The 26,835-nt window shown below is 46.7% G+C and overlaps 2 protein-coding genes across 2 annotated transcripts; both read right to left on the bottom strand.

The window, feature by feature from the left end:
• Positions 1–1,749: 1,749 nt before the first annotated feature.
• Positions 1,750–2,825, bottom strand: LOC131721149 (uncharacterized; the record flags this gene model as incomplete). Its single annotated transcript, XM_059014369.1, is given in 3 exon segments — positions 1,750–2,279; positions 2,404–2,608; positions 2,610–2,825. Coding segments are annotated over 3 exon segments (951 nt in total), but the record flags the coding sequence as incomplete, so codon positions are not given.
• A 7,370-nt stretch (positions 2,826–10,195) lies between these two features.
• On the bottom strand, positions 10,196–10,833 carry LOC131721185 (histone-lysine N-methyltransferase, H3 lysine-79 specific-like; the record flags this gene model as incomplete). Its single annotated transcript, XM_059014515.1, has 2 exons — positions 10,720–10,833; positions 10,196–10,672 (listed from the first exon to the last, which is right to left on the bottom strand). Coding segments are annotated over exons 1-2 (591 nt in total), but the record flags the coding sequence as incomplete, so codon positions are not given.
• Positions 10,834–26,835: the final 16,002 nt, after the last annotated feature.

The following is a 26,835-nucleotide window of genomic DNA, read 5'->3' as shown; positions in this document are numbered from 1 at the left end:
CCCTCTTTCTCTCTCATTCCCCACTTTCTCTCTCGTTCCTCTCTTTCTCTCTCGTTCCTCTCTTTCTCTCTCGTTCCCCTCTTTCTCTCTCGTTCCTCTTTCTCTATCACTCCCCTCTTTCTCTCTCGTTCCTCTCTTTCTCTCTCGTTCCCCTCTTTCTCTCTCGTTCCTCTCTTTCTCTCTCGTTCCCCTCTTTCTCTCTCATTCCCCACTTTCTCTCTCGTTCCTCTCTTTCTCTCTCGTTCCTCTCTTTCTCTCTCGTTCCTCTCTTTCTCTCTCGTTCCCCTCTTTCTCTCTCGTTCCTCTTTCTCTATCACTCCCCTCTTTCTCTCTCGTTCCCCTCTTTCTCTCTCATTCCCCACTTTCTCTCTCGTTCCTCTCTTTCTCTCTCGTTCCCCTCTTTCTCTCTCGTTCCTCTCTTTCTCTCTCGTTCCTCTCTTTCTCTCTCGTTCCTCTCTTTCTCTCTCGTTCCCCTCTTTCTCTCTCGTTCCTCTTTCTCTATCACTCCCCTCTTTCTCTCTCGTTCCCCTCTTTCTCTCTCATTCCCCACTTTCTCTCTCGTTCCTCTCTTTCTCTCTCGTTCCTCTCTTTCTCTCTCGTTCCTCTCTTTCTCTCTCGTTCCCCTCTTTCTCTCTCGTTCCTCTTTCTCTATCACTCCCCTCTTTCTCTCTCGTTCCTCTCTTTCTCTCTCATTCCCCACTTTCTCTCTCGTTCCCCTCTTTCTCTCTCGTTCCCCTCTTTCTCTCTCGTTCTCCTCTTTCTCTCTCGTTCCCCTCTTTCTCTCTCGTTCCTCTCTTTCTCTCTCGTTCCCCTCTTTCTCTCTCGTTCCTCTCTTTCTCTCTCGTTCCCCTCTTTCTCTCTCATTCCCCACTTTCTCTCTCGTTCCTCTCTTTCTCTCTCGTTCCTCTCTTTCTCTCTCGTTCCTCTCTTTCTCTCTCTCGTTCCCCTCTTTCTCTCTCTCGTTCCTCTCTTTCTCTCTCGTTCCTCTTTCTCTCTCGTTCCCCACTTTCTCTCTCTCGTTCCTCTCTTTCTCTATCACTCCCCTCTTTCTCTCTCGTTCCTTTCTTTCTCTCTCGTTCCTCTCTTTCTCTATCGTTCCCCTCTTTCTCTCTCGTTCCCATCTTTCTCTCTCGTTCCCCTCTTTCTCTCTCGTTCCTCTCTTTCTCTCTCGTTCCCCTCTTTCTCTCTCATTCCCCACTTTCTCTCTCGTTCCTCTCTTTCTCTCTCGTTCCTCTCTTTCTCTCTCGTTCCTCTCTTTCTCTCTCGTTCCTCTCTTTCTCTCTCGTTCCTCTCTTTCTCTCTCTCGTTCCTCTCTTTCTCTCTCGTTCCTCTTTCTCTCTCGTTCCCCTCTTTCTCTCTCTCGTTCCTCTCTTTCTCTATCACTCCCCTCTTTCTCTCTCGTTCCTCTCTTTCTCTCTCGTTCCCCTCTTTCTCTCTCATTCCCCACTTTCTCTCTCGTTCCTCTCTTTCTCTCTCGTTCCTCTCTTTCTCTCTCGTTCCTCTCTTTCTCTCTCTCGTTCCCCTCTTTCTCTCTCTCGTTCCTCTCTTTCTCTCTCGTTCCTCTTTCTCTCTCGTTCCCCTCTTTCTCTCTCTCGTTCCTCTCTTTCTCTATCACTCCCCTCTTTCTCTCTCGTTCCTCTCTTTCTCTCTCGTTCCCCTCTTTCTCTCTCATTCCCCACTTTCTCTCTCGTTCCTCTCTTTCTCTCTCGTTCCTCTCTTTCTCTCTCGTTCCTCTCTTTCTCTCTCTCGTTCCCCTCTTTCTCTCTCTCGTTCCTCTCTTTCTCTCTCGTTCCTCTTTCTCTCTCGTTCCCCTCTTTCTCTCTCTCGTTCCTCTCTTTCTCTATCACTCCCCTCTTTCTCTCTCGTTCCCCTCTTTCTCTCTCGTTCCTCTCTTTCTCTATCACTCCCCTCTTTCTCTCTCGTTCCCCTCTTTCTCTCTCGTTCCTCTCTTTCTCTATCACTCCCCTCTTTCTCTCTCGTTCCTCTCTTTCTCTCTCGTTCCTCTCTTTCTCTCTCGTTCCTCTCTTTCTCTCTCGTTCCCCTCTTTCTCTCTCGTTCCCCTCTTTCTCTCTCTCGTTCCTCTCTTTCTCTCTCGTTCCTCTTTCTCTCTCGTTCCCCTCTTTCTCTCTCTCGTTCCTCTCTTTCTCTATCACTCCCCTCTTTCTCTCTCGTTCCCCTCTTTCTCTCTCGTTCCTCTCTTTCTCTATCACTCCCCTCTTTCTCTCTCGTTCCCCTCTTTCTCTCTCGTTCCTCTCTTTCTCTCTCGTTCCTCTCTTTCTCTCTCATTCACCTCTTTCTCACTCATTCCTCCCCTCTTTCTCTCTCATTCCTCTCTTTCTCTCTCACTCTCCTCTTTCTCTCTCACTCTCCTCTTTCTCTCTCATTCCTCTCTTTCTCTCTCACTCTCCTCTTTCTCTTGTTCCTCTCTTTCTCTCTCACTCTCCTCTTTCTCTCTCGTTCCCCTCTTTCTCTCTCGTTCCTCTCTTTCTCTCTCGTTCCTCTCTTTCTCTCTCGTTCCCCTCTTTCTCTCTCGTTCTCCTCTTTCTCTCTCATTCCTCTCTTTCTCTATCACTCTCCTCTTTCTCTCTCGTTCCTCTCTTTCTCTCTCGTTCCTCTCTTTCTCACTCGTTCCTCTCTTTCTCTCTCTCGTTCCTCTCTTTCTCTCTCGTTCCCCTCTTTCTCTCTCGTTCCCCTCTTTCTCTCTCATTCCTCTCTTTCTCTCTCGTTCCTCTCTTTCTCTCTCGTTCCTCTCTTTCTCTATCACTCCCCTCTTTCTCTCTCGTTCCCCTCTTTCTCTCTCGTTCCTCTCTTTCTCTCTCATTCCTCTCTTTCTCTCTCGTTCCTCTCTTTCTCTCTCGTTCCCCTCTTTCTCTCTCATTCCTCTCTTTCCCTCTCGTTCCCCTCTTTCTCTCTCGTTCCTCTCTTTCTCTCTCGTTCCTCTCTTTCTCTATCACTCCCTGTGACAGGCTCTTCCTCGTGTCACGCGTGGGGGTAGCTGCTGTTCAAGCATACAGAGAGACAGACGTGGTGTTGTTGAAAACGCCGGCACAGGCGCGCAGGTTTTATTAACAAACAAACACTCTCGTTCCTCTCTTTCTCTCTCGTTCCTCTCTTTCTCTCTTGTTCCCCTGTTTCTCTCTCGTTCCCCTCTTTCTCTCTCGTTCCTCTCTTTCTCTCTCGTTCCCCTCTTTCTCTCTCGTTCCTCTCTTTCTCTCTCGTTCCTCTCTTTCTCTATCACTCCCTGTGACAGGCTCTTCCTCGTGTCACGCGTGGGGGTAGCTGCTGTTCAAGCATACAGAGAGACAGACGTGGTGTTGTTGAAAACGCCGGCACAGGCGCGCAGGTTTTATTAACAAACAAACACTCTCGTTCCTCTCTTTCTCTCTCGTTCCTTTTTCTCTCTCGTTCCTCTCTTTCTCTCTCGTTCCTCTCTTTCTCTCTCGTTCCCCTCTTTCTCTCTCGTTCCTCTCTTTCTCTCTCGTTCCTCTCTTTCTCTCTCGTTCCTCTCTTTCTCTCTCGTTCCTCTCTTTCTCTCTCGTTCCCCTCTTTCTCTCTCGTTCCTCTCTTTCTCTCTCGTTCCCCTCTTTCTCTCTCGTTCCTCTCTTTCTCTCTAATTCCTCTCTTACCCTCTCGTTCCCCTCTTTCTCTCTCGTTCCTCTCTTTCTCTATCACTCCCCTCTTTCTCTCTCGTTCCCCTCTTTCTCTCTCGTTCCTCTCTTTCTCTCTCATTCCTCTCTTTCCCTCTCGTTCCCCTCTTTCTCTCTCGTTCCTCTCTTTCTCTCTCGTTCCTCTCTTTCTCTCTGACTCTCCTCTTTCTCTCTCATTCCTCTCTTTCTCTCTCGTTCCTCTCTTTCTCTCTCGTTCCTCTCTTTCTCTATCACTCCCCTCTTTCTCTCTCGTTCCCCTCTTTCTCTCTCGTTCCTCTCTTTCTCTCTCATTCCTCTCTTTCCCTCTCGTTCCCCTCTTTCTCTCTCGTTCCTCTCTTTCTCTCTCGTTCCTCTCTTTCTCTATCACTCCCTGTGACAGGCTCTTCCTCGTGTCACGCGTGGGGGTAGCTGCTGTTCAAGCATACAGAGAGACAGACGTGGTGTTGTTGAAAACGCCGGCACAGGCGCGCAGGTTTTATTAACAAACAAACACTCTCGTTCCTCTCTTTCTCTCTCGTTCCTCTCTTTCTCTCTCGTTCCCCTCTTTCTCTCTCGTTCCTCTCTTTCTCTCTCGTTCCTCTCTTTCTCTCTCGTTCCTCTCTTTCTCTCTCGTTCCCCTCTTTCTCTCTCGTTCCTCTCTTTCTCTCTCGTTCCCCTCTTTCTCTCTCGTTCCTCTCTTTCTCTCTAATTCCTCTCTTACCCTCTCGTTCCCCTCTTTCTCTCTCGTTCCTCTCTTTCTCTATCACTCCCCTCTTTCTCTCTCGTTCCCCTCTTTCTCTCTCGTTCCTCTCTTTCTCTCTCGTTCCTCTCTTTCTCACTCGTTCCTCTCTTTCTCTCTCGTTCCTCTCTTTCTCTCTCGTTCCTCTCTTTCTCTCTTGTTCCCCTGTTTCTCTCTCGTTCCCCTCTTTCTCTCTCGTTCCTCTCTTTCTCTCTCGTTCCCCTCTTTCTCTCTCGTTCCTCTCTTTCTCTCTCGTTCCTCTCTTTCTCTATCACTCCCTGTGACAGGCTCTTCCTCGTGTCACGCGTGGGGGTAGCTGCTGTTCAAGCATACAGAGAGACAGACGTGGTGTTGTTGAAAACGCCGGCACAGGCGCGCAGGTTTTATTAACAAACAAACACTCTCGTTCCTCTCTTTCTCTCTCGTTCCTCTCTTTCTCTCTCGTTCCCCTCTTTCTCTCTCGTTCCTCTCTTTCTCTCTCGTTCCTCTCTTTCTCTCTCGTTCCTCTCTTTCTCTCTCGTTCCTCTCTTTCTCTCTCGTTCCCCTCTTTCTCTCTCGTTCCCCTCTTTCTCTCTCGTTCCTCTGTTTCTCTATCACTCCCCTCTTTCTCTCTCGTTCCTCTCTTTCTCTATCACTCCCCTCTTTCTCTCTCGTTCCTCTCTTTCTCTCTCGTTCCCCTCTTTCTCTATCATTCCCCTCTTTCTCTCTCGTTCCCCTCTTTCTCTCTCGTTCCTCTCTTTCTCTCTCGTTCCCCTCTTTCTCTCTCGTTCCTCTCTTTCTCTCTCGTTCCCCTCTTTCTCTCTCGTTCCTCTCTTTCTCTCTCGTTCCCCTCTTTCTCTCTCGTTCCCCTCTTTCTCTCTCGTTCCTCTCTTTCTCTATCACTCCCCTCTTTCTCTCTCGTTCCTCTCTTTCTCTCTCGTTCCCCTCTTTCTCTATCATTCCCCTCTTTCTCTCTCGTTCCTCTCTTTCTCTCTCGTTCCTCTTTCTCTATCACTCCCCTCTTTCTCTCTCGTTCCTCTCTTTCTCTCTCGTTCCCCTCTTTCTCTCTCGTTCCTCTCTTTCTCTCTCGTTCCCCTCTTTCTCTCTCGTTCCTCTCTTTCTCTCTCGTTCCCCTCTTTCTCTCTCATTCCCCACTTTCTCTCTCGTTCCTCTCTTTCTCTCTCGTTCCTCTCTTTCTCTCTCGTTCCTCTCTTTCTCTCTCGTTCCCCTCTTTCTCTCTCGTTCCTCTTTCTCTATCACTCCCCTCTTTCTCTCTCGTTCCTCTCTTTCTCTCTCGTTCCCCTCTTTCTCTCTCGTTCCTCTCTTTCTCTCTCGTTCCCCTCTTTCTCTCTCATTCAACACTTTCTCTCTCGTTCCTCTCTTTCTCTCTCGTTCCTCTCTTTCTCTCTCGTTCCCCTCTTTCTCTCTCGTTCCTCTTTCTCTATCACTCCCCTCTTTCTCTCTCGTTCCTCTCTTTCTCTCTCGTTCCCCTCTTTCTCTCTCGTTCCTCTCTTTCTCTCTCGTTCCCCTCTTTCTCTCTCATTCCCCACTTTCTCTCTCGTTCCTCTCTTTCTCTCTCGTTCCTCTCTTTCTCTCTCGTTCCCCTCTTTCTCTCTCGTTCCTCTTTCTCTATCACTCCCCTCTTTCTCTCTCGTTCCCCTCTTTCTCTCTCATTCCCCACTTTCTCTCTCGTTCCTCTCTTTCTCTCTCGTTCCCCTCTTTCTCTCTCGTTCCCCTCTTTCTCTCTCGTTCTCCTCTTTCTCTCTCGTTCCTCTCTTTCTCTCTCGTTCCCCTCTTTCTCTCTCGTTCCTCTTTCTCTATCACTCCCCTCTTTCTCTCTCGTTCCCCTCTTTCTCTCTCGTTCCTCTCTTTCTCTCTCGTTCCCCTCTTTCTCTCTCGTTCCTCTGTTTCTCTATCACTCCCCTCTTTCTCTCTCGTTCCTCTCTTTCTCTATCACTCCCCTCTTTCTCTCTCGTTCCTCTCTTTCTCTCTCGTTCCCCTCTTTCTCTATCATTCCCCTCTTTCTCTCTCGTTCCCCTCTTTCTCTCTCGTTCCTCTCTTTCTCTCTCGTTCCCCTCTTTCTCTCTCGTTCCTCTCTTTCTCTCTCTTTCCTCTCTTTCTCTCTCTTGTTCCTCTCTTTCTCTCTCGTTCCCCTCTTTCTCTCTCGTTCCTCTCTTTCTCTCTCGTTCCTCTCTTTCTCTCTCGTTCCTCTCTTTCTCTATCACTCCCCTCTTTCTCTCTCGTTCCCCTCTTTCTCTCTCGTTCCCCTCTTTCTCTCTCGTTCCTCTCTTTCTCTCTCGTTCCCCTCTTTCTCTCTTGTTCCCCTCTTTCTCTCTCGTTCCTCTCTTTCTCTCTCGTTCCTCTCTTTCTCTCTCGTTCCCCTCTTTCTCTCTCGTTCCCCTCTTTCTCTCTCGTTCCTCTCTTTCTCTCTCATTCCCCTCTTTCTCTCTCGTTCCTCTCTTTCTCTCTCGTTCCTCTCTTTCTCTCTCGTTCCTCTCTTTCTCTCTCGTTCCCCTCTTTCTCTCTCGTTCCTCTCTCACTCGTTCCTCTCTTTCTCACTCGTTCCTCTCTTTCTCTCTCGTTCCTCTCTTTCTCTCTCGTTCCTCTCTTTCTCTCTCGTTCCCCTCTTTCTCTCTCGTTCCTCTCTTTCTCTCTCGTTCCTCTCTTTCTCTCTCGTTCCTCTCTTTCTCACTCGTTCCTCTCTTTCTCTCTCTTTCCTCTCTTTCTCTCTCTTGTTCCTCTCTTTCTCTCTCGTTCCCCTCTTTCTCTCTCGTTCCTCTCTTTCTCTCTCGTTCCTCTCTTTCTCTCTCGTTCCTCTCTTTCTCTATCACTCCCCTCTTTCTCTCTCGTTCCCCTCTTTCTCTCTCGTTCCCCTCTTTCTCTCTCGTTCCTCTCTTTCTCTCTCGTTCCCCTCTTTCTCTCTTGTTCCCCTCTTTCTCTCTCGTTCCTCTCTTTCTCTCTCGTTCCTCTCTTTCTCTCTCGTTCCCCTCTTTCTCTCTCGTTCCCCTCTTTCTCTCTCGTTCCTCTCTTTCTCTCTCATTCCCCTCTTTCTCTCTCGTTCCTCTCTTTCTCTCTCGTTCCTCTCTTTCTCTCTCGTTCCTCTCTTTCTCTATCACTCCCCTCTTTCTCTCTCGTTCCCCTCTTTCTCTCTCGTTCCCCTCTTTCTCTCTCGTTCCTCTCTTTCTCTCTCGTTCCCCTCTTTCTCTCTCGTTCCCCTCTTTCTCTCTCGTTCCTCTCTTTCTCTCTCGTTCCTCTCTTTCTCTCTCGTTCCCCTCTTTCTCTCTCGTTCCCCTCTTTCTCTCTCATTCCTCTCTTTCTCTCTCGTTCCTCTCTTTCTCTCTCGTTCCTCTCTTTCTCTCTCGTTCCTCTCTTTCTCTATCACTCCCCTCTTTCTCTCTCGTTCCCCTCTTTCTCTCTCGTTCCCCTCTTTCTCTCTCGTTCCCCTCTTTCTCTCTCGTTCCTCTCTTTCTCTCTCGTTCCTCTCTTTCTCTCTCGTTCCCCTCTTTCTCTCTCGTTCCCCTCTTTCTCTCTCGTTCCTCTCTTTCTCTCTCATTCCCCTCTTTCTCTCTCGTTCCTCTCTTTCTCTCTCGTTCCTCTCTTTCTCTCTCGTTCCTCTCTTTCTCTATCACTCCCCTCTTTCTCTCTCGTTCCCCTCTTTCTCTCTCGTTCCCCTCTTTCTCTCTCGTTCCCCTCTTTCTCTCTCGTTCCTCTCTTTCTCTCTCGTTCCTCTCTTTCTCTCTCGTTCCCCTCTTTCTCTCTCGTTCCCCTCTTTCTCTCTCATTCCTCTCTTTCTCTCTCGTTCCTCTCTTTCTCTCTCGTTCCTCTCTTTCTCTCTTGTTCCCCTGTTTCTCTCTCGTTCCCCTCTTTCTCTCTCGTTCCTCTCTTTCTCTCTCGTTCCCCTCTTTCTCTCTCGTTCCTCTCTTTCTCTCTCGTTCCTCTCTTTCTCTCTCGTTCCTCTCTTTCTCTCTTGTTCCCCTGTTTCTCTCTCGTTCCCCTCTTTCTCTCTCGTTCCCCTCTTTCTCTCTCATTCCTCTCTTTCTCTCTCGTTCCTCTCTTTCTCTCTCGTTCCTCTCTTTCTCTCTTGTTCCCCTGTTTCTCTCTCGTTCCTCTCTTTCTCTCTCGTTCCTCTCTTTCTCTCTCGTTCCCCTCTTTCTCTCTCATTCCCCACTTTCTCTCTCGTTCCTCTCTTTCTCTCTCGTTCCTCTCTTTCTCTCTCGTTCCCCTCTTTCTCTCTCGTTCCTCTTTCTCTATCACTCCCCTCTTTCTCTCTCGTTCCTCTCTTTCTCTCTCGTTCCCCTCTTTCTCTCTCGTTCCTCTCTTTCTCTCTCGTTCCCCTCTTTCTCTCTCATTCCCCACTTTCTCTCTCGTTCCTCTCTTTCTCTCTCGTTCCTCTCTTTCTCTCTCGTTCCTCTCTTTCTCTCTCGTTCCCCTCTTTCTCTCTCGTTCCTCTTTCTCTATCACTCCCCTCTTTCTCTCTCGTTCCCCTCTTTCTCTCTCATTCCCCACTTTCTCTCTCGTTCCTCTCTTTCTCTCTCGTTCCCCTCTTTCTCTCTCGTTCCTCTCTTTCTCTCTCGTTCCTCTCTTTCTCTCTCGTTCCTCTCTTTCTCTCTCGTTCCCCTCTTTCTCTCTCGTTCCTCTTTCTCTATCACTCCCCTCTTTCTCTCTCGTTCCCCTCTTTCTCTCTCATTCCCCACTTTCTCTCTCGTTCCTCTCTTTCTCTCTCGTTCCTCTCTTTCTCTCTCGTTCCTCTCTTTCTCTCTCGTTCCCCTCTTTCTCTCTCGTTCCTCTTTCTCTATCACTCCCCTCTTTCTCTCTCGTTCCCCTCTTTCTCTCTCATTCCCCACTTTCTCTCTCGTTCACCTCTTTCTCTCTCGTTCCCCTCTTTCTCTCTCGTTCTCCTCTTTCTCTCTCGTTCCCCTCTTTCTCTCTCGTTCCTCTCTTTCTCTCTCGTTCCCCTCTTTCTCTCTCGTTCCTCTCTTTCTCTCTCGTTCCCCTCTTTCTCTCTCATTCCCCACTTTCTCTCTCGTTCCTCTCTTTCTCTCTCGTTCCTCTCTTTCTCTCTCGTTCCTCTCTTTCTCTCTCTCGTTCCCCTCTTTCTCTCTCTCGTTCCTCTCTTTCTCTCTCGTTCCTCTTTCTCTCTCGTTCCCCACTTTCTCTCTCTCGTTCCTCTCTTTCTCTATCACTCCCCTCTTTCTCTCTCGTTCCTTTCTTTCTCTCTCGTTCCTCTCTTTCTCTATCGTTCCCCTCTTTCTCTCTCGTTCCCATCTTTCTCTCTCGTTCCCCTCTTTCTCTCTCGTTCCTCTCTTTCTCTCTCGTTCCCCTCTTTCTCTCTCATTCCCCACTTTCTCTCTCGTTCCTCTCTTTCTCTCTCGTTCCTCTCTTTCTCTCTCGTTCCTCTCTTTCTCTCTCGTTCCTCTCTTTCTCTCTCGTTCCTCTATTTCTCTCTCTCGTTCCCCTCTTTCTCTCTCTCGTTCCTCTCTTTCTCTCTCGTTCCTCTTTCTCTCTCGTTCCCCTCTTTCTCTCTCTCGTTCCTCTCTTTCTCTATCACTCCCCTCTTTCTCTCTCGTTCCTCTCTTTCTCTCTCGTTCCCCTCTTTCTCTCTCATTCCCCACTTTCTCTCTCGTTCCTCTCTTTCTCTCTCGTTCCTCTCTTTCTCTCTCGTTCCTCTCTTTCTCTCTCTCGTTCCCCTCTTTCTCTCTCTCGTTCCTCTCTTTCTCTCTCGTTCCTCTTTCTCTCTCGTTCCCCTCTTTCTCTCTCTCGTTCCTCTCTTTCTCTATCACTCCCCTCTTTCTCTCTCGTTCCTCTCTTTCTCTCTCGTTCCCCTCTTTCTCTCTCATTCCCCACTTTCTCTCTCGTTCCTCTCTTTATCTCTCGTTCCTCTCTTTCTCTCTCGTTCCTCTCTTTCTCTCTCTCGTTCCCCTCTTTCTCTCTCTCGTTCCTCTCTTTCTCTCTCGTTCCTCTTTCTCTCTCGTTCCCCTCTTTCTCTCTCTCGTTCCTCTCTTTCTCTATCACTCCCCTCTTTCTCTCTCGTTCCCCTCTTTCTCTCTCGTTCCTCTCTTTCTCTATCACTCCCCTCTTTCTCTCTCGTTCCCCTCTTTCTCTCTCGTTCCTCTCTTTCTCTATCACTCCCCTCTTTCTCTCTCGTTCCTCTCTTTCTCTCTCGTTCCTCTCTTTCTCTCTCGTTCCTCTCTTTCTCTCTCGTTCCCCTCTTTCTCTCTCGTTCCCCTCTTTCTCTCTCTCGTTCCTCTCTTTCTCTCTCGTTCCTCTTTCTCTCTCGTTCCCCTCTTTCTCTCTCTCGTTCCTCTCTTTCTCTATCACTCCCCTCTTTCTCTCTCGTTCCCCTCTTTCTCTCTCGTTCCTCTCTTTCTCTATCACTCCCCTCTTTCTCTCTCGTTCCCCTCTTTCTCTCTCGTTCCTCTCTTTCTCTCTGACTCTCCTCTTTCTCTCTCGTTCCTCTCTTTCTCTCTCATTCACCTCTTTCTCACTCATTCCTCCCCTCTTTCTCTCTCATTCCTCTCTTTCTCTCTCACTCTCCTCTTTCTCTCTCACTCTCCTCTTTCTCTCTCATTCCTCTCTTTCTCTCTCACTCTCCTCTTTCTCTTGTTCCTCTCTTTCTCTCTCACTCTCCTCTTTCTCTCTCGTTCCCCTCTTTCTCTCTCGTTCCTCTCTTTCTCTCTCGTTCCTCTCTTTCTCTCTCGTTCCCCTCTTTCTCTCTCGTTCTCCTCTTTCTCTCTCATTCCTCTCTTTCTCTATCACTCTCCTCTTTCTCTCTCGTTCCTCTCTTTCTCTCTCGTTCCTCTCTTTCTCACTCGTTCCTCTCTTTCTCTCTCTCGTTCCTCTCTTTCTCTCTCGTTCCCCTCTTTCTCTCTCGTTCCCCTCTTTCTCTCTCATTCCTCTCTTTCTCTCTCGTTCCTCTCTTTCTCTCTCGTTCCTCTCTTTCTCTCTCGTTCCTCTCTTTCTCTCTCGTTCCTCTCTTTCTCTCTCGTTCCCCTCTTTCTCTCTCGTTCTCCTCTTTCTCTCTCATTCCTCTCTTTCTCTATCACTCTCCTCTTTCTCTCTCGTTCCTCTCTTTCTCTCTCGTTCCTCTCTTTCTCACTCGTTCCTCTCTTTCTCTCTCTCGTTCCTCTCTTTCTCTCTCGTTCCCCTCTTTCTCTCTCGTTCCCCTCTTTCTCTCTCATTCCTCTCTTTCTCTCTCGTTCCTCTCTTTCTCTCTCGTTCCCCTCTTTCTCTCTCATTCCTCTCTTTCTCTCTCGTTCCTCTCTTTCTCTCTCGTTCCTCTCTTTCTCTCTCGTTCCTCTCTTTCTCTCTCGTTCCCCTCTTTCTCTCTCGTTCCTCTCTTTCTCTCTCGTTCCTCTCTTTCTCTATCACTCCCTGTGACAGGCTCTTCCTCGTGTCACGCGTGGGGGTAGCTGCTGTTCAAGCATACAGAGAGACAGACGTGGTGTTGTTGAAAACGCCGGCACAGGCGCGCAGGTTTTATTAACAAACAAACACTCTCGTTCCTCTCTTTCTCTCTCGTTCCTCTCTTTCTCTCTCGTTCCCCTCTTTCTCTCTCGTTCCTCTCTTTCTCTCTCGTTCCTCTCTTTCTCACTCGTTCCTCTCTTTCTCTCTCGTTCCTCTCTTTCTCTCTCGTTCCTCTCTTTCTCTCTTGTTCCCCTGTTTCTCTCTCGTTCCCCTCTTTCTCTCTCGTTCCTCTCTTTCTCTCTCGTTCCCCTCTTTCTCTCTCGTTCCCCTCTTTCTCTCTCGTTCCTCTCTTTCTCTCTCGATCCCCTCTTTCTCTCTCGTTCCTCTCTTTCTCTCTCGTTCCTCTCTTTCTCTCTCGTTCCTCTCTTTCTCTATCACTCCCCTCTTTCTCTCTCGTTCCCCTCTTTCTCTCTCGTTCCTCTCTTTCTCTCTCATTCCTCTCTTTCCCTCTCGTTCCCCTCTTTCTCTCTCGTTCCTCTCTTTCTCTCTCGTTCCTCTCTTTCTCTATCACTCCCTGTGACAGGCTCTTCCTCGTGTCACGCGTGGGGGTAGCTGCTGTTCAAGCATACAGAGAGACAGACGTGGTGTTGTTGAAAACGCCGGCACAGGCGCGCAGGTTTTATTAACAAACAAACACTCTCGTTCCTCTCTTTCTCTCTCGTTCCTCTCTTTCTCTCTTGTTCCCCTGTTTCTCTCTCGTTCCCCTCTTTCTCTCTCGTTCCTCTCTTTCTCTCTCGTTCCTCTCTTTCTCTCTCGTTCCTCTCTTTCTCTCTCGTTCCTCTCTTTCTCACTCGTTCCTCTCTTTCTCTCTCGTTCCTCTCTTTCTCTCTCGTTCCTCTCTTTCTCTCTTGTTCCCCTGTTTCTCTCTCGTTCCCCTCTTTCTCTCTCGTTCCTCTCTTTCTCTCTCGTTCCCCTCTTTCTCTCTCGTTCCTCTCTTTCTCTCTCGTTCCTCTCTTTCTCTATCACTCCCTGTGACAGGCTCTTCCTCGTGTCACGCGTGGGGGTAGCTGCTGTTCAAGCATACAGAGAGACAGACGTGGTGTTGTTGAAAACGCCGGCACAGGCGCGCAGGTTTTATTAACAAACAAACACTCTCGTTCCCCTCTTTCTCTCTCGTTCCTCTCTTTCTCTCTCGTTCCCCTCTTTCTCTCTCGTTCCCCTCTTTCTCTCTCGTTCCCCTCTTTCTCTCTCGTTCCTCTGTTTCTCTATCACTCCCCTCTTTCTCTCTCGTTCCTCTCTTTCTCTATCACTCCCCTCTTTCTCTCTCGTTCCTCTCTTTCTCTCTCGTTCCCCTCTTTCTCTATCATTCCCCTCTTTCTCTCTCGTTCCCCTCTTTCTCTCTCGTTCCTCTCTTTCTCTCTCGTTCCCCTCTTTCTCTCTCGTTCCTCTCTTTCTCTCTCGTTCCCCTCTTTCTCTCTCGTTCCTCTCTTTCTCTCTCGTTCCCCTCTTTCTCTCTCGTTCCCCTCTTTCTCTCTCGTTCCTCTCTTTCTCTATCACTCCCCTCTTTCTCTCTCGTTCCTCTCTTTCTCTCTCGTTCCCCTCTTTCTCTATCATTCCCCTCTTTCTCTCTCGTTCCTCTCTTTCTCTCTCGTTCCTCTTTCTCTATCACTCCCCTCTTTCTCTCTCGTTCCTCTCTTTCTCTCTCGTTCCCCTCTTTCTCTCTCGTTCCTCTCTTTCTCTCTCGTTCCCCTCTTTCTCTCTCGTTCCTCTCTTTCTCTCTCGTTCCCCTCTTTCTCTCTCATTCCCCACTTTCTCTCTCGTTCCTCTCTTTCTCTCTCGTTCCTCTCTTTCTCTCTCGTTCCTCTCTTTCTCTCTCGTTCCCCTCTTTCTCTCTCGTTCCTCTTTCTCTATCACTCCCCTCTTTCTCTCTCGTTCCTCTCTTTCTCTCTCGTTCCCCTCTTTCTCTCTCGTTCCTCTCTTTCTCTCTCGTTCCCCTCTTTCTCTCTCATTCAACACTTTCTCTCTCGTTCCTCTCTTTCTCTCTCGTTCCTCTCTTTCTCTCTCGTTCCCCTCTTTCTCTCTCGTTCCTCTTTCTCTATCACTCCCCTCTTTCTCTCTCGTTCCTCTCTTTCTCTCTCGTTCCCCTCTTTCTCTCTAGTTCCTCTCTTTCTCTCTCGTTCCCCTCTTTCTCTCTCATTCCCCACTTTCTCTCTCGTTCCTCTCTTTCTCTCTCGTTCCTCTCTTTCTCTCTCGTTCCCCTCTTTCTCTCTCGTTCCTCTTTCTCTATCACTCCCCTCTTTCTCTCTCGTTCCCCTCTTTCTCTCTCATTCCCCACTTTCTCTCTCGTTCCTCTCTTTCTCTCTCGTTCCCCTCTTTCTCTCTCGTTCCCCTCTTTCTCTCTCGTTCTCCTCTTTCTCTCTCGTTCCTCTCTTTCTCTCTCGTTCCCCTCTTTCTCTCTCGTTCCTCTTTCTCTATCACTCCCCTCTTTCTCTCTCGTTCCCCTCTTTCTCTCTCGTTCCTCTCTTTCTCTCTCGTTCCCCTCTTTCTCTCTCGTTCCTCTGTTTCTCTATCACTCCCCTCTTTCTCTCTCGTTCCTCTCTTTCTCTATCACTCCCCTCTTTCTCTCTCGTTCCTCTCTTTCTCTCTCGTTCCCCTCTTTCTCTATCATTCCCCTCTTTCTCTCTCGTTCCCCTCTTTCTCTCTCGTTCCTCTCTTTCTCTCTCGTTCCCCTCTTTCTCTCTCGTTCCTCTCTTTCTCTCTCGTTCCCCTCTTTCTCTCTCGTTCCTCTCTTTCTCTCTCGTTCCCCTCTTTCTCTCTCGTTCCCCTCTTTCTCTCTCGTTCCTCTCTTTCTCTATCACTCCCCTCTTTCTCTCTCGTTCCTCTCTTTCTCTCTCGTTCCCCTCTTTCTCTATCATTCCCCTCTTTCTCTCTCGTTCCTCTCTTTCTCTCTCGTTCCTCTTTCTCTATCACTCCCCTCTTTCTCTCTCGTTCCTCTCTTTCTCTCTCGTTCCCCTCTTTCTCTCTCGTTCCTCTCTTTCTCTCTCGTTCCCCTCTTTCTCTCTCGTTCCTCTCTTTCTCTCTCGTTCCCCTCTTTCTCTCTCATTCCCCACTTTCTCTCTCGTTCCTCTCTTTCTCTCTCGTTCCTCTCTTTCTCTCTCGTTCCTCTCTTTCTCTCTCGTTCCCCTCTTTCTCTCTCGTTCCTCTTTCTCTATCACTCCCCTCTTTCTCTCTCGTTCCTCTCTTTCTCTCTCGTTCCCCTCTTTCTCTCTCGTTCCTCTCTTTCTCTCTCGTTCCCCTCTTTCTCTCTCATTCCCCACTTTCTCTCTCGTTCCTCTCTTTCTCTCTCGTTCCTCTCTTTCTCTCTCGTTCCCCTCTTTCTCTCTCGTTCCTCTTTCTCTATCACTCCCCTCTTTCTCTCTCGTTCCTCTCTTTCTCTCTCGTTCCCCTCTTTCTCTCTCGTTCCTCTCTTTCTCTCTCGTTCCCCTCTTTCTCTCTCATTCCCCACTTTCTCTCTCGTTCCTCTCTTTCAATTCAATTCAATTCAATGGTGCTTTATTGGCATGACTTACAATAGCAGGTGTTGCCAAAGCAATTATACAATACAGACATGTATATATACAATGCATCATGAATACATAGATATAAACAAACTGATTTATAAAGTACAGTAAAAAAAAAAAAACAAAAAAAACACATATCACTACTAACAATAAACATGTATCAGGACAATAAGCATTTACCTAATACATACATGCCTACATACACAACAACATACATACTGTATATACATAAGTGTGTGTGTGTCTCTGTGCAGAGCTCTCATTGTGTGTCCCTCAATCTGTGACATGCAGACACATACTGGGCTGCTAGTTGGGCTGTGCTTCTCTCCTCTCCCAGGAGGATTGGGACTTTTTCAGGGTTGGTCATGTTTGGGAAGTTTGGGAGGGAATTTGCAAATTTTTTAAAATAAGTTTGTCTATTTTCTGAGTATGTTTTACATTGAAGAAGGAAGTGCATCTCTGTCTCAACCTCTCCTGTCTCACAGTGACCACAGAGCCTTTCTTCTTTAGGAAGCCAGGTCTGCCGGTGACGGCCTTTTTCAATGGCCAGGCTGTGGTCACTGAGCCTGTACTTGGTCAGGATCTGCCTCTGCTTTGTATCTCTGACAGTAGAGAGATACTCTGCCAGAGTGTAATCTCTTTTTAGGGCCCGATAACAATCCAGTTTATTTTGAGATTTTGTTTCTGTGTCCCAATGTTTCAGATAGCAGTTTTTGGTTAGTTTTATAATTTGGTTGACTCTGATTGGGGGCTGGTAAGCAGTGCTGCCCTGAAGCTGGTTTGTTTTAGTATTATTAGTTGGGTTCAGTGCAGTGAGCTTCAGGGCCAGCTGGCTTAGAGGACTCTTTTCAGGGCTGAGCTCTTGGGTTTGCATGGCCTCATACTGGAGGGAGTCTGATTCACTTTTCTTTAGGTGCATCCAAAACTTTAGTGCTCTTTTCTTTATATTTATGAGTGTTGGGTAACGGCCTAATTCTGCCCTGCATGCATGATTTGGTGTTTTTCTTTGCACCTGTAGGATGTTTTTGTAGAGTTCAGCATGCAGGGTTTCGATTGGGTGTTTGTCCCATTTAGTGTAGTCTTGTTGACTGAGTGGACCCCATACCTCACTTCCATACAGCGCAATGGGCTGGATGACACTGTCAATTAATTTTAGCCATATTTTGATAGGAATATTGATTTTATAGAATCTTCTTTTGATGGCATAGAAAGCTCTTCTGGCTTTTTCCTTTAGTGCATTCACTGCTAGGTTAAAGCTCCCTGACGCACTGATAGTCAGGCCCAGGTACGTGTAGTCTGAGGTGTGTTCTAGTGTAGTGTTGTTTAGGGTGAAGTGGTATCTGATTCCCTGAGTTCTGGCCTTTTTTTGAAAAATCATTATTTTGGTCTTTTTAAAGTTTACTGCCAGGGCCCAGGTCTGACAGTACTGCTCCAGCAGTGCCAGGCTCTGCTGCAGCCCCTGCTCTGTGGGCGACAGCAGGACCAGGTCATCTGCATAGAGCAGGAACTTGACTTCGGTGTTGTGTAGAGTAAGGCCGGGGTCTGCAGACTGCTCCAACATCGTAGCCAACTCGTTAATATAAATATTGAACAGTGTTGGGCTCAGACTGCAGCCCTGCCTCACCCCCCGCCCCTGAGTGAAGAAATCAGTTCTTTTGTTGCCAATTTTGACTGCACATTTGTTTTCTGTGTACATTGATTTTATTATATCATAGATTTTACCCCCTACACCACTTTGAAGAATTCTGTAATATAAACCTTCATGCCAAATAGAATCAAATGCTTTTTTAAAGTCAATGAAGCAGGCGAAAATTTTGCCTTTATTTTTTTGGTGTACGTGTTTGTTTATTAGGGTGTGTAGGGTGTAAATATGATCTGTTGTGCGGTGATTTGGTAGGAATCCAATCTGACTCTTACTCAAGACATTGTGTTCGGTAAGGAAGGCCAGTATCCGGGCGTTGATGATACTGCAGAATACCTTCCCCAGATTACTGCTCACACAGATGCCCCGGTAGTTGTTGGGGTCGAATTTGTCTCCACTCTTGTGAATTGGGGATATAAGCCCTTGGTTCCAGATGTCAGGGAAGTAACCAGTACTTAGTACCATGTTGAACAATTTAAGCATTGCCTCCTGTAATTTAGGGCTGCTGTGTTTGAGCATCTCAGTGCTGATGCTGTCAGGGCTGCAGGCTTTTCTGGTTTTCAGTGCCTGCAGCTTCTTAGTTAATTCCTGTAGGGTGATTGGAACATCAATTGTGTTTTGGTTATCTTTAATTGATTGTTCAAGTAATTTCAGTTTTTCTCTAGTTTCATTTTGTTTATCTGTTAGATCTTTTTGTTGAATATCTTTATAAAGGTTTTCAAAATAATTTTTCCAAACTGTTCCATTTTGTATCGTCAATTCTTGTTGTTTTGTTGGGTTTAAATTGTTCCACATTTCCCAGAACTGATTTTGGTCAACAGATTTTTCAATGTCTGTGAGGGTTTTGTTTGTGTGTTTTTGTTTTTTCTGTTTGAGGGTGTGTTTGTAGTGTTTTAGAGTCTCACAGTACCTCAGACGTAAGTCTGTGTCTTGTGGTTGATGGTGTTTTTGATTAGATAATTTTCTTAGATTTGTTCGTATTGATTTACATTCATCATCAAACCATGACTGTGTGTGTTTTTGTTTCCGATTGATCTTCTTTTTGGTCTTTTTAATATTTGCCATTATGGCTGCTTTTTCAAATATCTGACTGCTGATGTCATTAACAGACAGATTTAGTCCTGTCATATTAGGTTGGTACAGAGTGTTGAGGAAAGTGTTAATGGTGTTAGTTATTTCAGTGGAACTGATTGCTTTGATATATTCCTCAGTGCTGTTTGGAGCCCATCTGTATGTTTGATTCAGATTGTACAGCTTACTGGGCTGTGTTTGTGTGTTGCTTGCCTGACTTCCTCTTTTCAGGAACACAGTGATTTGATTGTGGTCCGATAGAGGGGTTTGTTGCCTGACAGTGAATGCACTTAGAAAGGAGGGGTCCATGTCAGTGATGGCATAGTCGACTACACTAGTCCCAAGAGCTGAGCAAAACGTGAACCTCCCTAAAGAGTCCCCTCTGATCCTGCCATTAACGATGTACAGACCCAGGGCTTGACAGAGATGCACTAATTCTCTCCCATTTTTGTTCACGGCACGGTCAGGGTTGTTTCTCTGGATTGTGGTGGGTGTGAGGTACAGAGGGGTCTGTCCAAATACATGGCTGTTTCCCTGGGTGTTAATACAGTCAGGCTCTGAGCCTGTCCTGGCATTGAAATCCCCACAGAGCAGCACATTCCCCTGGGCCTAGAAATGGCCGATCTCTGTGTGGAGGGTGTTAAAATACTCTTCGTTGTAATAGGGGGATTCAGAAGGGGGGGTGTATGCTGCACACAGGTATATGTCATTTTGACATTGGGCTATTCCCTTGTTAATTTTGAGCCATGTGTGTGTTTGGCCCTGTTTGACTGGGCTGATGTAGCTGGCCAGCTCCTCTCTGTACCACACTATAATCCCCCCTGAGTCCCTGCCGCGCCGGACTGTGCTCAGTTTAATAGAGGGCACTATCGCCTCCCTGTAGCCTGAGGGGCAGTGTGTGAGCGCGTCTGCACGGCACCATGTCTCCAACAGAACTATCACATCGACATCTTTTGTATTTTTAATAAATTCAGGGTCTGTGCTCTTCAGCCCAAAAGCAGAGGAATACAGGCCCTGAATGTTCCAACAGCTAACAGTAAATTAACTCATGTAATCCAGCCAATATTATTCTTAATGAAATAAAAGGAGGGGGACCGGGGGGGGAGCGGGGGTGGGGATGGGACCGGTGTGGGAGTGCGGGGGGCAGCGGGGGTGGGAAAAGGGGGGGAGCGGGGGGGGGGGAGCGGGGGTGGGAATAGGGGGGGAGCGGGGGGGGAGCGGGGGTGGGAGTGTAGGGAGGGTGGTAGCACGGGGAGCAGGGGTGGGGGGGGCTGTGTATCTGTGGAGCTGCTCCCTCAATCCCTGCAGCTCCTTGTTGGTGGTTTTCTCTCTGCGCTGCATCTCCTCCTTGACGCTGGTCAGCTGGGTCCTTAGGCTCTCGTTCTCCTGCTGCAGGTCCTTCATCTCACTGGTCAGCTGGGTCCTTAGGCTCTCGTTCTCCTGCTGCAGGTCCTTCATCTCGCTGGTCAGCTGGGTGATGGCCACCCTGTTCTCTCTCTTGAGCTGGCTCACCTCATCTCTGAGCTGCTGGGTGATGCTGGTTTCCGTGAGCCTGGCCAGTGTAAGCTCTCTGAACTCCACAAACTCCAGCTCCAGCAGGGCCAGGCACTCCCGCATGTGCTGGGTGTCGCTGGGGGTCGTGGGGGTGGGCAGGTTGGTGTCGGGTGATGTGCAGTCTGAGGTACGATCTTCAGGGTCTTCAGGGTCGGTGTTCTCGGGGTCGTTGGCTGTAGTGTTTGTTTTTTCAATCTCTGCTGCCTCTTTTAGTTGTTTATATTTTTTTTCAAAGGAGGTCAGGCTAGCCTCACTGCCCTGGATCAACACAGTTCCGCTGTGGTAGGCATTAAATACTCAAGACTGTGCTGTCCGGGTCAGAGTCTTCTCTTAAGAGGATCTGTCTACCTTGGCAGATCCCTCTTTTGTGACGTTGCTGTACGTCTTACACACAGCAGTGTGCCAGGCATTGAGGTGTTGAGTGTAGAAGATGAGGTTGCTTCTCATCTTCTTGTCTCCTGTCCCAGAGTAGTCTGTGTACAGACACTCCGGGTTCTCTCTCAGCACGCTCAGTTTATGATGCTTCCTGGCCTGTGCGCTGCGCAGTTCAGCCGGGTACTGGAACTCCCTGCTCTCTGCACGCTGACGCGTCTCCATGGCAACCGGGAGAATCTACTACACTTTGTTGCAATTTCCAACTGTCACTGCCAACGGCTGCTTTTTGAAAGTAAACTGAACTTTTTTATTTTATTTTTAAAAGCAAACTACTGCTGAACTTTTAATTTTTGTAGTATTTTTTGTATTTATTACTATAAAATTATAAAATAAAATGATGGTAGTGTAAAACGCTTACCTCTACCTCTGTAATTTTCTTCCTTTATTTTCCTCTTTTATTTACTTCTATCTTTTCTTTCTTTCTCTTTCTTTATCCTTTTCTTTCCTTTTCTCAAATATTTTTCTTCTCTTCCTTTAATTCTCTCTTCTTTCCTTCCTTCCCTTTGCTCTGTGATTTTCTTCCTTTCTTTATTTTCCTCTTATTTCCTTCTTCCTTTCTTTCTTTTCTTTCTCTTTCTTTTTTCCCTTTCTTTCCTTTTCTTTTAATTTATCTTTTCTTCCTTTAATTCTCTCTTCTTTCCTTCCTTCCCTTTCCTCTCTGTGTTCTTTTTTCTTTTGGTCTTGGGATCTTCTTTTGGTGTTTTTATAATATTTAATCAAAATGTTTTCTCTTATTTTTTCATATTACGTTAAATACTACTTTAAGTATTACTTTACATATGTTTATGTTATTAAATTGGCATTTTATTTCACTAAGAAACATATAAATTTTTAAATTTTCAGGAGCTCATATTTTCTGTGACTGCTCACTCTAAAAGTCTCTCTCTCTCTCTCTCTCACTCTCCTCTTTCTCTCTCATTCCTCTCTTTCTCTCTTTCTCTCCTCTTTCTCTCTCGTTCCTCTCTCTCTCTTATTCCTCTCTTTCTCTCTCATTCCTCTCTTTCTCTCTCATTCCTCTCTTTCTCTCTCCCTCCCCTCTTTCTCTCTCGTTCCTCTCTTTCTCTCTCATTCCTCTCTTTCTCTCTTTCTCTCCTCTTTCTCTCTCGTTCCTCTCTGTCTCTCTTATTCCTCTCTTTCTCTCTCATTCCTCTCTTTCTCTCTCATTCCTCTCTTTCTCTCTCCCTCCCCTCTTTCTCTCTCGTTCCTCTCTTTCTCTCTCATTCCTCTCTTTCTCTCTCATTCCTCTCTTTCTCTCTCGTTCCTCTCTTTCTCTCTCATTCCTATCTTTCTCTCTCCTCTTTCTCTCTCATTCCTCTCTTTCTCTCTCGTTCCTCTTTCTCTCTTATTCCTCTCTTTCTCTCTCATTCCTCTCTTTCTCTCTCGTTCCTCTCTTTCTCTCTCATTCCTCTCTTTCTCTCTTTCTCTCCTCTTTCTCTCTCGTTCCTCTCTTTCTCTCTCATTCTTCTCTTTCTCTATCCCTCCCCTATTTCTCTCTCATTCTCCTCTTTCTCTCTCATTCTCCTCTTTCTCTCTCACTCTCCTCTTTCTCTCTTGTTCCTCTCTCTCTCACTCTCCTCTTTCTCTCTCATTCTCCTCTTTCTCTCTCACTCTCCTCTTTCTCTCTCATTCCTCTCTTTCTCTCTCACTCTCCTCTTTCTCTCTCATTCCTCTCTTTCTCTCTCACTCTCCTCTTTCTCATTCTCCTATTTCTCTCTCACTCTCCTCTTTCTCTCTCATTCCTCTCTTTCTCTCTCATTCACCTCTTTCTCACTCATTCCTCCCCTCTTTCTCTCTCATTCCTTTCTTTCTCTCTCACTCTCCTCTTTCTCTCTCATTCCTCTCTTTCTCTCTCACTCTCCTCTTTCTCTCTCATTCCTCTCTTTCTCTCTCACTCTCCTCTTTCTCTCTCATTCCTCTCTTTCTCTCTCACTCTCCTCTTTCTCTCTTGTTCCTCTCTTTCTCTCTCACTCTCCTCTTTCTCACTCTCCTCTTTCTCTCTCATTCCTCTCTTTCTCTCTCATTCACCTCTTTCTCCTCTTTCTCACTCATTCCTCCCCTCTTTCTCTCTCATTCCTCTCTTTCTCTCTCACTCTCCTCTTTCTCTCTCATTCCTCTCTTTCTCTCTCACTCTCCTCTTTCTCTCTTGTTCCTCTCTCTCTCTCACTCTCCTCTTTCTCTCTCATTCTCCTCTTTCTCTCTTGTTCCTCTCTCTCTCTCACTCTCCTCTTTCTCTCTCATTCTCCTCTTTCTCTCTCATTCCTCTCTTTCTCTCTCATTCCTCTCTTTCTCTCTCCCTCCCCTCTTTCTCTCTCGTTCCTCTCTTTCTCTCTCATTCCTCTCTTTCTCTCTCATTCCTCTCTTTCTCTCTCATTCCTCTCTTTCTCTCTCATTCCTCTCTTTCTCTCTCCTCTTTCTCTCTCATTCCTCTCTTTCTCTCTCATTCCTCTCTTTCTCTCTCATTCCTCTCTTTCTCTCTCATTCCTCTCTTTCTCTCTCCTCTTTCTCTCTCATTCCTCTCTTTCTCTCTCATTCCTCTCTTTCTCTCTCATTCCTCTCTTTCTCATTCCTCTCTTTCTCTCTTTCTCTCCTCTTTCTCTCTCGTTCCTCTCTTTCTCTCTCGTTCCTCTTTCTCTCTCCTCTTTCTCTCTCATTCCTATCTTTCTCTCTCATTCCTCTCTTTCTCTCTCATTCCTCTCTTTCTCTCTTTCTCTCCTTTCTCTCTCGTTCCTCTCTTTCTCTCTTATTCCTCTCTTTCTCTCTCACTCTCCTCTTTCTCTCTCATTCTTCTCTTTCTCTATCCCTCCCCTCTTTCTCTCTCATTCCTCTCTTTCTCTCTCATTCCTCTCTCATTCCTCTCTTTCTCTCTCCCTCCTCTCTTTCTCTATCCCTCCCCTCTTTCTCTCTCATTCCTCTCTTTCTCTCTCGTTCCTCTCTGTCTCTCTTATTCCTCTCTTTCTCTCTCATTCCTCTCTTTCTCTCTCCCTCCCCTCTTTCTCTCTCGTTAATCTCTTTCTCTCTCATTCCTCTTTTTCTCTCTAATTCCTCTCTTTCTCTCTCGTTCCTCTCTTTCTCTCTCATTCCTCTCTTTCTCTCTCCTCTTTCTCTCTCATTCCTCTCTTTCTCTCTCGTTCCTCTCTTTCTCTTTTATTCCTCTCTTTCTCTCTCATTCCTCTCTTTCTCTCTCGTTCCTCTCTTTCTCTCTCATTCCTCTCTTTCTCTCTTATTCCTCTCTTTCTCTCTCATTCCTCTCTTTCTCTCTCGTTCCTCTCTTTCTCTCTCATTCCTCTCTTTCTCTCTTTCTCTCCTCTTTCTCTCTCGTTCCTCTCTTTCTCTCTTATTCCTCTCTTTCTCATTCCTCTCTTTCTCTCTCATTCCTCTCTTTCTCTCTTTCTCTCCTCTTTCTCTCTCGTTCCTCTCTTTCTCTCTTATTCCTCTCTTTCTCTCTCACTCTCCTCTTTCTCTCTCATTCTTCTCTTTCTCTATCCCTCCCCTCTTTCTCTCTCATTCCTCTCTTTCTCTCTCATTCCTCTCTCATTCCTCTCTTTCTCTCTCCCTCCTCTCTTTCTCTATCCCTCCCCTCTTTCTCTCTCATTCCTCTCTTTCTCTCTCGTTCCTCTCTTTCTCTCTCATTCCTCTCTTTCTCTCTCATTCCTCTCTTTCTCTCTCGTTCCTCTCTTTCTCTCTCATTCCTCTCTTTCTCTCTCCCTCCCCTCTTTCTCTCTCGTTCCTCACTTTCTCTCTCATTCCTCTTTCTCTCTCATTCCTCTCTTTCTCTCTCGTTCCTCTCTTTCTCTCTCATTCCTCTCTTTCTCTCCTCTTTCTATCTCGTTCCTCTCTTTCTCTCTTATTCCTCTCTTTCTCTCTCATTCCTCTCTTTCTCTATCATTCCTCTCTTTCTCTCCTCTTTCTCTCTCGTTCCTCTCTTTCTCTCTTATTCCTCTCTTTCTCTCTCACTCTCCTCTTTCTCTCTCATTCCTCTCTTTCTCTATCCCTCCCCTCTTTCTCTCTCATTCCTCTTTCTCTCTCATTCCTCTCTCAATCCTCTCTTTCTCTCTCCCTCCTCTCTTTCTCTATCCCTCCCCTCTTTCTCTCTCATTCCTCTCTTTCTCTATCCCTCCCCTCTTTCTCTCTCATTCCTCTTTCTCTCTTATTCCTCTCTTTCTCTCTCACTCTCCTCTTTCTCTCTCATTCCTCTCTTTCTCTATTATTCCTCTCTTTCTCTCTCTCTCATTCCTCTCTTTCTCTCTCACTCTCCTCTTTCTCTCTCATTCCTCTCTCTCTCTCGTTCCTCTCTTTCTCTTATTCCTCTCTTTCTCTCTTATTCCTCTCTTTCTCTCTCGTTCCTCTCTTTCTCTCTCATTCCTCTTTTTCTCTCTCCTCTTTCTCTCTCATTCCTCTCTTTCTCTCTAGTTCCCCTCTTTCTCTCTTATTCCTCTCTTTCTCTCTCATTCCTCTCTTTCTCTATCCCTCCCCTCTTTCTCTCTCATTCCTCTCTTTCTCTCTCGTTCCTCTCTTTCTCTCTCATTCCTCTCTTTCTCTCTTTCTCTCCTCTTTCTCTCTCGTTCCTCTCTGTCTCTCTTATTCCTCTCTTTCTCTCTCATTCCTCTCTTTCTCTCTCATTCCTCTCTTTCTCTCTCCCTCCCCTCTTTCTCTCTCATTCCTCTCTTTCTCTCTCATTCCTCTCTTTCTCTCTCGTTCCTCTCTTTCTCTCTCATTCCTCTCTTTCTCTCTCCTCTTTCTCTCTCATTCCTCTCTTTCTCTCTCGTTCCTCTCTTTCTCTCTTATTCCTCTCTTTCTCTCTCATTCCTCTCTTTCTCTCTCGTTCCTCTCTTTCTCTCTTATTCCTCTCTTTCTCTCTCATTCCTCTCTTTCTCTCTCGTTCCTCTCTTTCTCTCTCATTCCTCTCTTTCTCTCTTTCTCTCCTCTTTCTCTCTCGTTCCTCTCTTTCTCTCTCATTCTTCTCTTTCTCTATCCCTCCCCTATTTCTCTCTCATTCTCCTCTTTCTCTCTCATTCTCCTCTTTCTCTCTCACTCTCCTCTTTCTCTCTCATTCCTCTCTTTCTCTCTCATTCACCTCTTTCTCACTCATTCCTCCCCTCTTTCTCTCTCATTCCTCTCTTTCTCTCTCACTCTCCTCTTTCTCTCTCATTCCTCTCTTTCTCTCTCACTCTCCTCTTTCTCTCTCATTCCTCTCTTTCTCTCTCACTCTCCTCTTTCTCTCTCATTCCTCTCTTTCTCTCTCATTCACCTCTTTCTCACTCATTCCTCCCCTCTTTCTCTCTCATTCCTCTCTTTCTCTCTCACTCTCCTCTTTCTCTCTCATTCCTCTCTTTCTCTCTCACTCTCCTCTTTCTCTCTCATTCCTCTCTTTCTATCTCACTCTCCTCTTTCTCTTGTTCCTCTCTTTCTCTCTCACTCTCCTCTTTCTCTCTTGTTCCTCTCTTTCTCTCTCACTCTCCTCTTTCTCTCTCATTCTCCCCTTTCTCTCTCATTCTCCTCTTTCTCTCTCATTCTCCTCTTTCTCACTCTCCTCTTTCTCTCTTGTTCCTCTCTCTCTCTCACTCTCCTCTTTCTCTCTTGTTCCTCTCTTTCTCTCTCACTCTCCTCTTTCTCTCTCATTCTCCCCTTTCTCTCTCATTCTCCTCTTTCTCTCTCATTCTCCTCTTTCTCACTCTCCTCTTTCTCTCTTGTTCCTCTCTCTCTCTCACTCTCCTCTTTCTCTCTCATTCTCCTCTTTCTCTCTCACTCTCCTCTTTCTCTCTCACTCTCCTCTTTCTCTCTCATTCCTCTCTTTCTCTCTCATTCACCTCTTTCTCACTCATTCCTCCCCTCTTTCTCTCTCATTCCTCTCTTTCTCTCTCACTCTCCTCTTTCTCTCTCATTCCTCTCTTTCTCTCTCACTCTCCTCTTTCTCTTGTTCCTCTCTTTCTCTCTCACTCTCCTCTTTCTCTCACTCTCCTCTTTCTCTCTCATTCTCCTCTTTCTCTCTCATTCTCCTCTTTCTCTCTCACTCTCCTCTTTCTCTCTCATTCCTCTCTTTCTCTCTCATTCACCTCTCACTCATTCCTCCCCTCTTTCTCTCTCATTCCTCTCTTTCTCTCTCTCTCCTCTTTCTCTCTCATTCCTGTCTTTCTCTCTCTCCTCTTTCTCTCTCATTCCTCTCTTTCTCTCTCACTCTCCTCTTTCTCTCTTGTTCCTCTCTTTCTCTCTCACTCTCCTCTTTCTCTCTCATTCTCCTCTTTCTCTCTCATTCTCCTCTTTCTCTCTCACTCTCCTTTTTCTCTCTTGTTCCTCTCTCTCTCGCTCTCCTCTTTCTCTCTCATTCTCCTCTTTCTCTCTCACTCTCCTCTTTCTCTCTCATTCCTCTCTTTCTCTCTCATTCACCTCTTTCTCCTCTTTCTCACTCATTCCTCCCCTCTTTCTCTCTCATTCCTCTCTTTCTCTCTCACTCTCCTCTTTCTCTCTCATTCCTCTCTTTCTCTCTCACTCTCCTCTTTCTCTCTTGTTCCTCTCTTTCTCTCTCACTCTCCTCTTTCTCTCTCATTCTCCTCTTTCTCTCTCATTCTCCTCTTTCTCTCTCACTCTCCTCTTTCTCTCTTGTTCCTCTCTCTCTCACTCTCCTCTTTCTCTCTCATTCTCCTCTTTCTCTCTCATTCTCCTCTTTCTCTCTCGTTCCTCTCTTTCTCTATCACTGACCTCTTTCTCTCTCATTCCTCTCTTTCTCTCTCATTCACCTCTTTCTCACTCATTCCTCCCCTCTTTCTCTCTCATTCCTCTCTTTCTCTCTCACTCTCCTCTTTCTCTCTCATTCCTCTCTTTCTCTCT

The sequence above is a fragment of the Acipenser ruthenus genome, chromosome 48 (assembly GCF_902713425.1).
Source record: "Acipenser ruthenus chromosome 48, fAciRut3.2 maternal haplotype, whole genome shotgun sequence".
In the NCBI taxonomy this organism is placed as follows: domain Eukaryota; kingdom Metazoa; phylum Chordata; class Actinopteri; order Acipenseriformes; family Acipenseridae; genus Acipenser; species Acipenser ruthenus.
The sequence above is the reverse complement of the archived record's forward strand: the minus strand, read 5'-3'. Positions and strand labels throughout refer to the sequence as shown.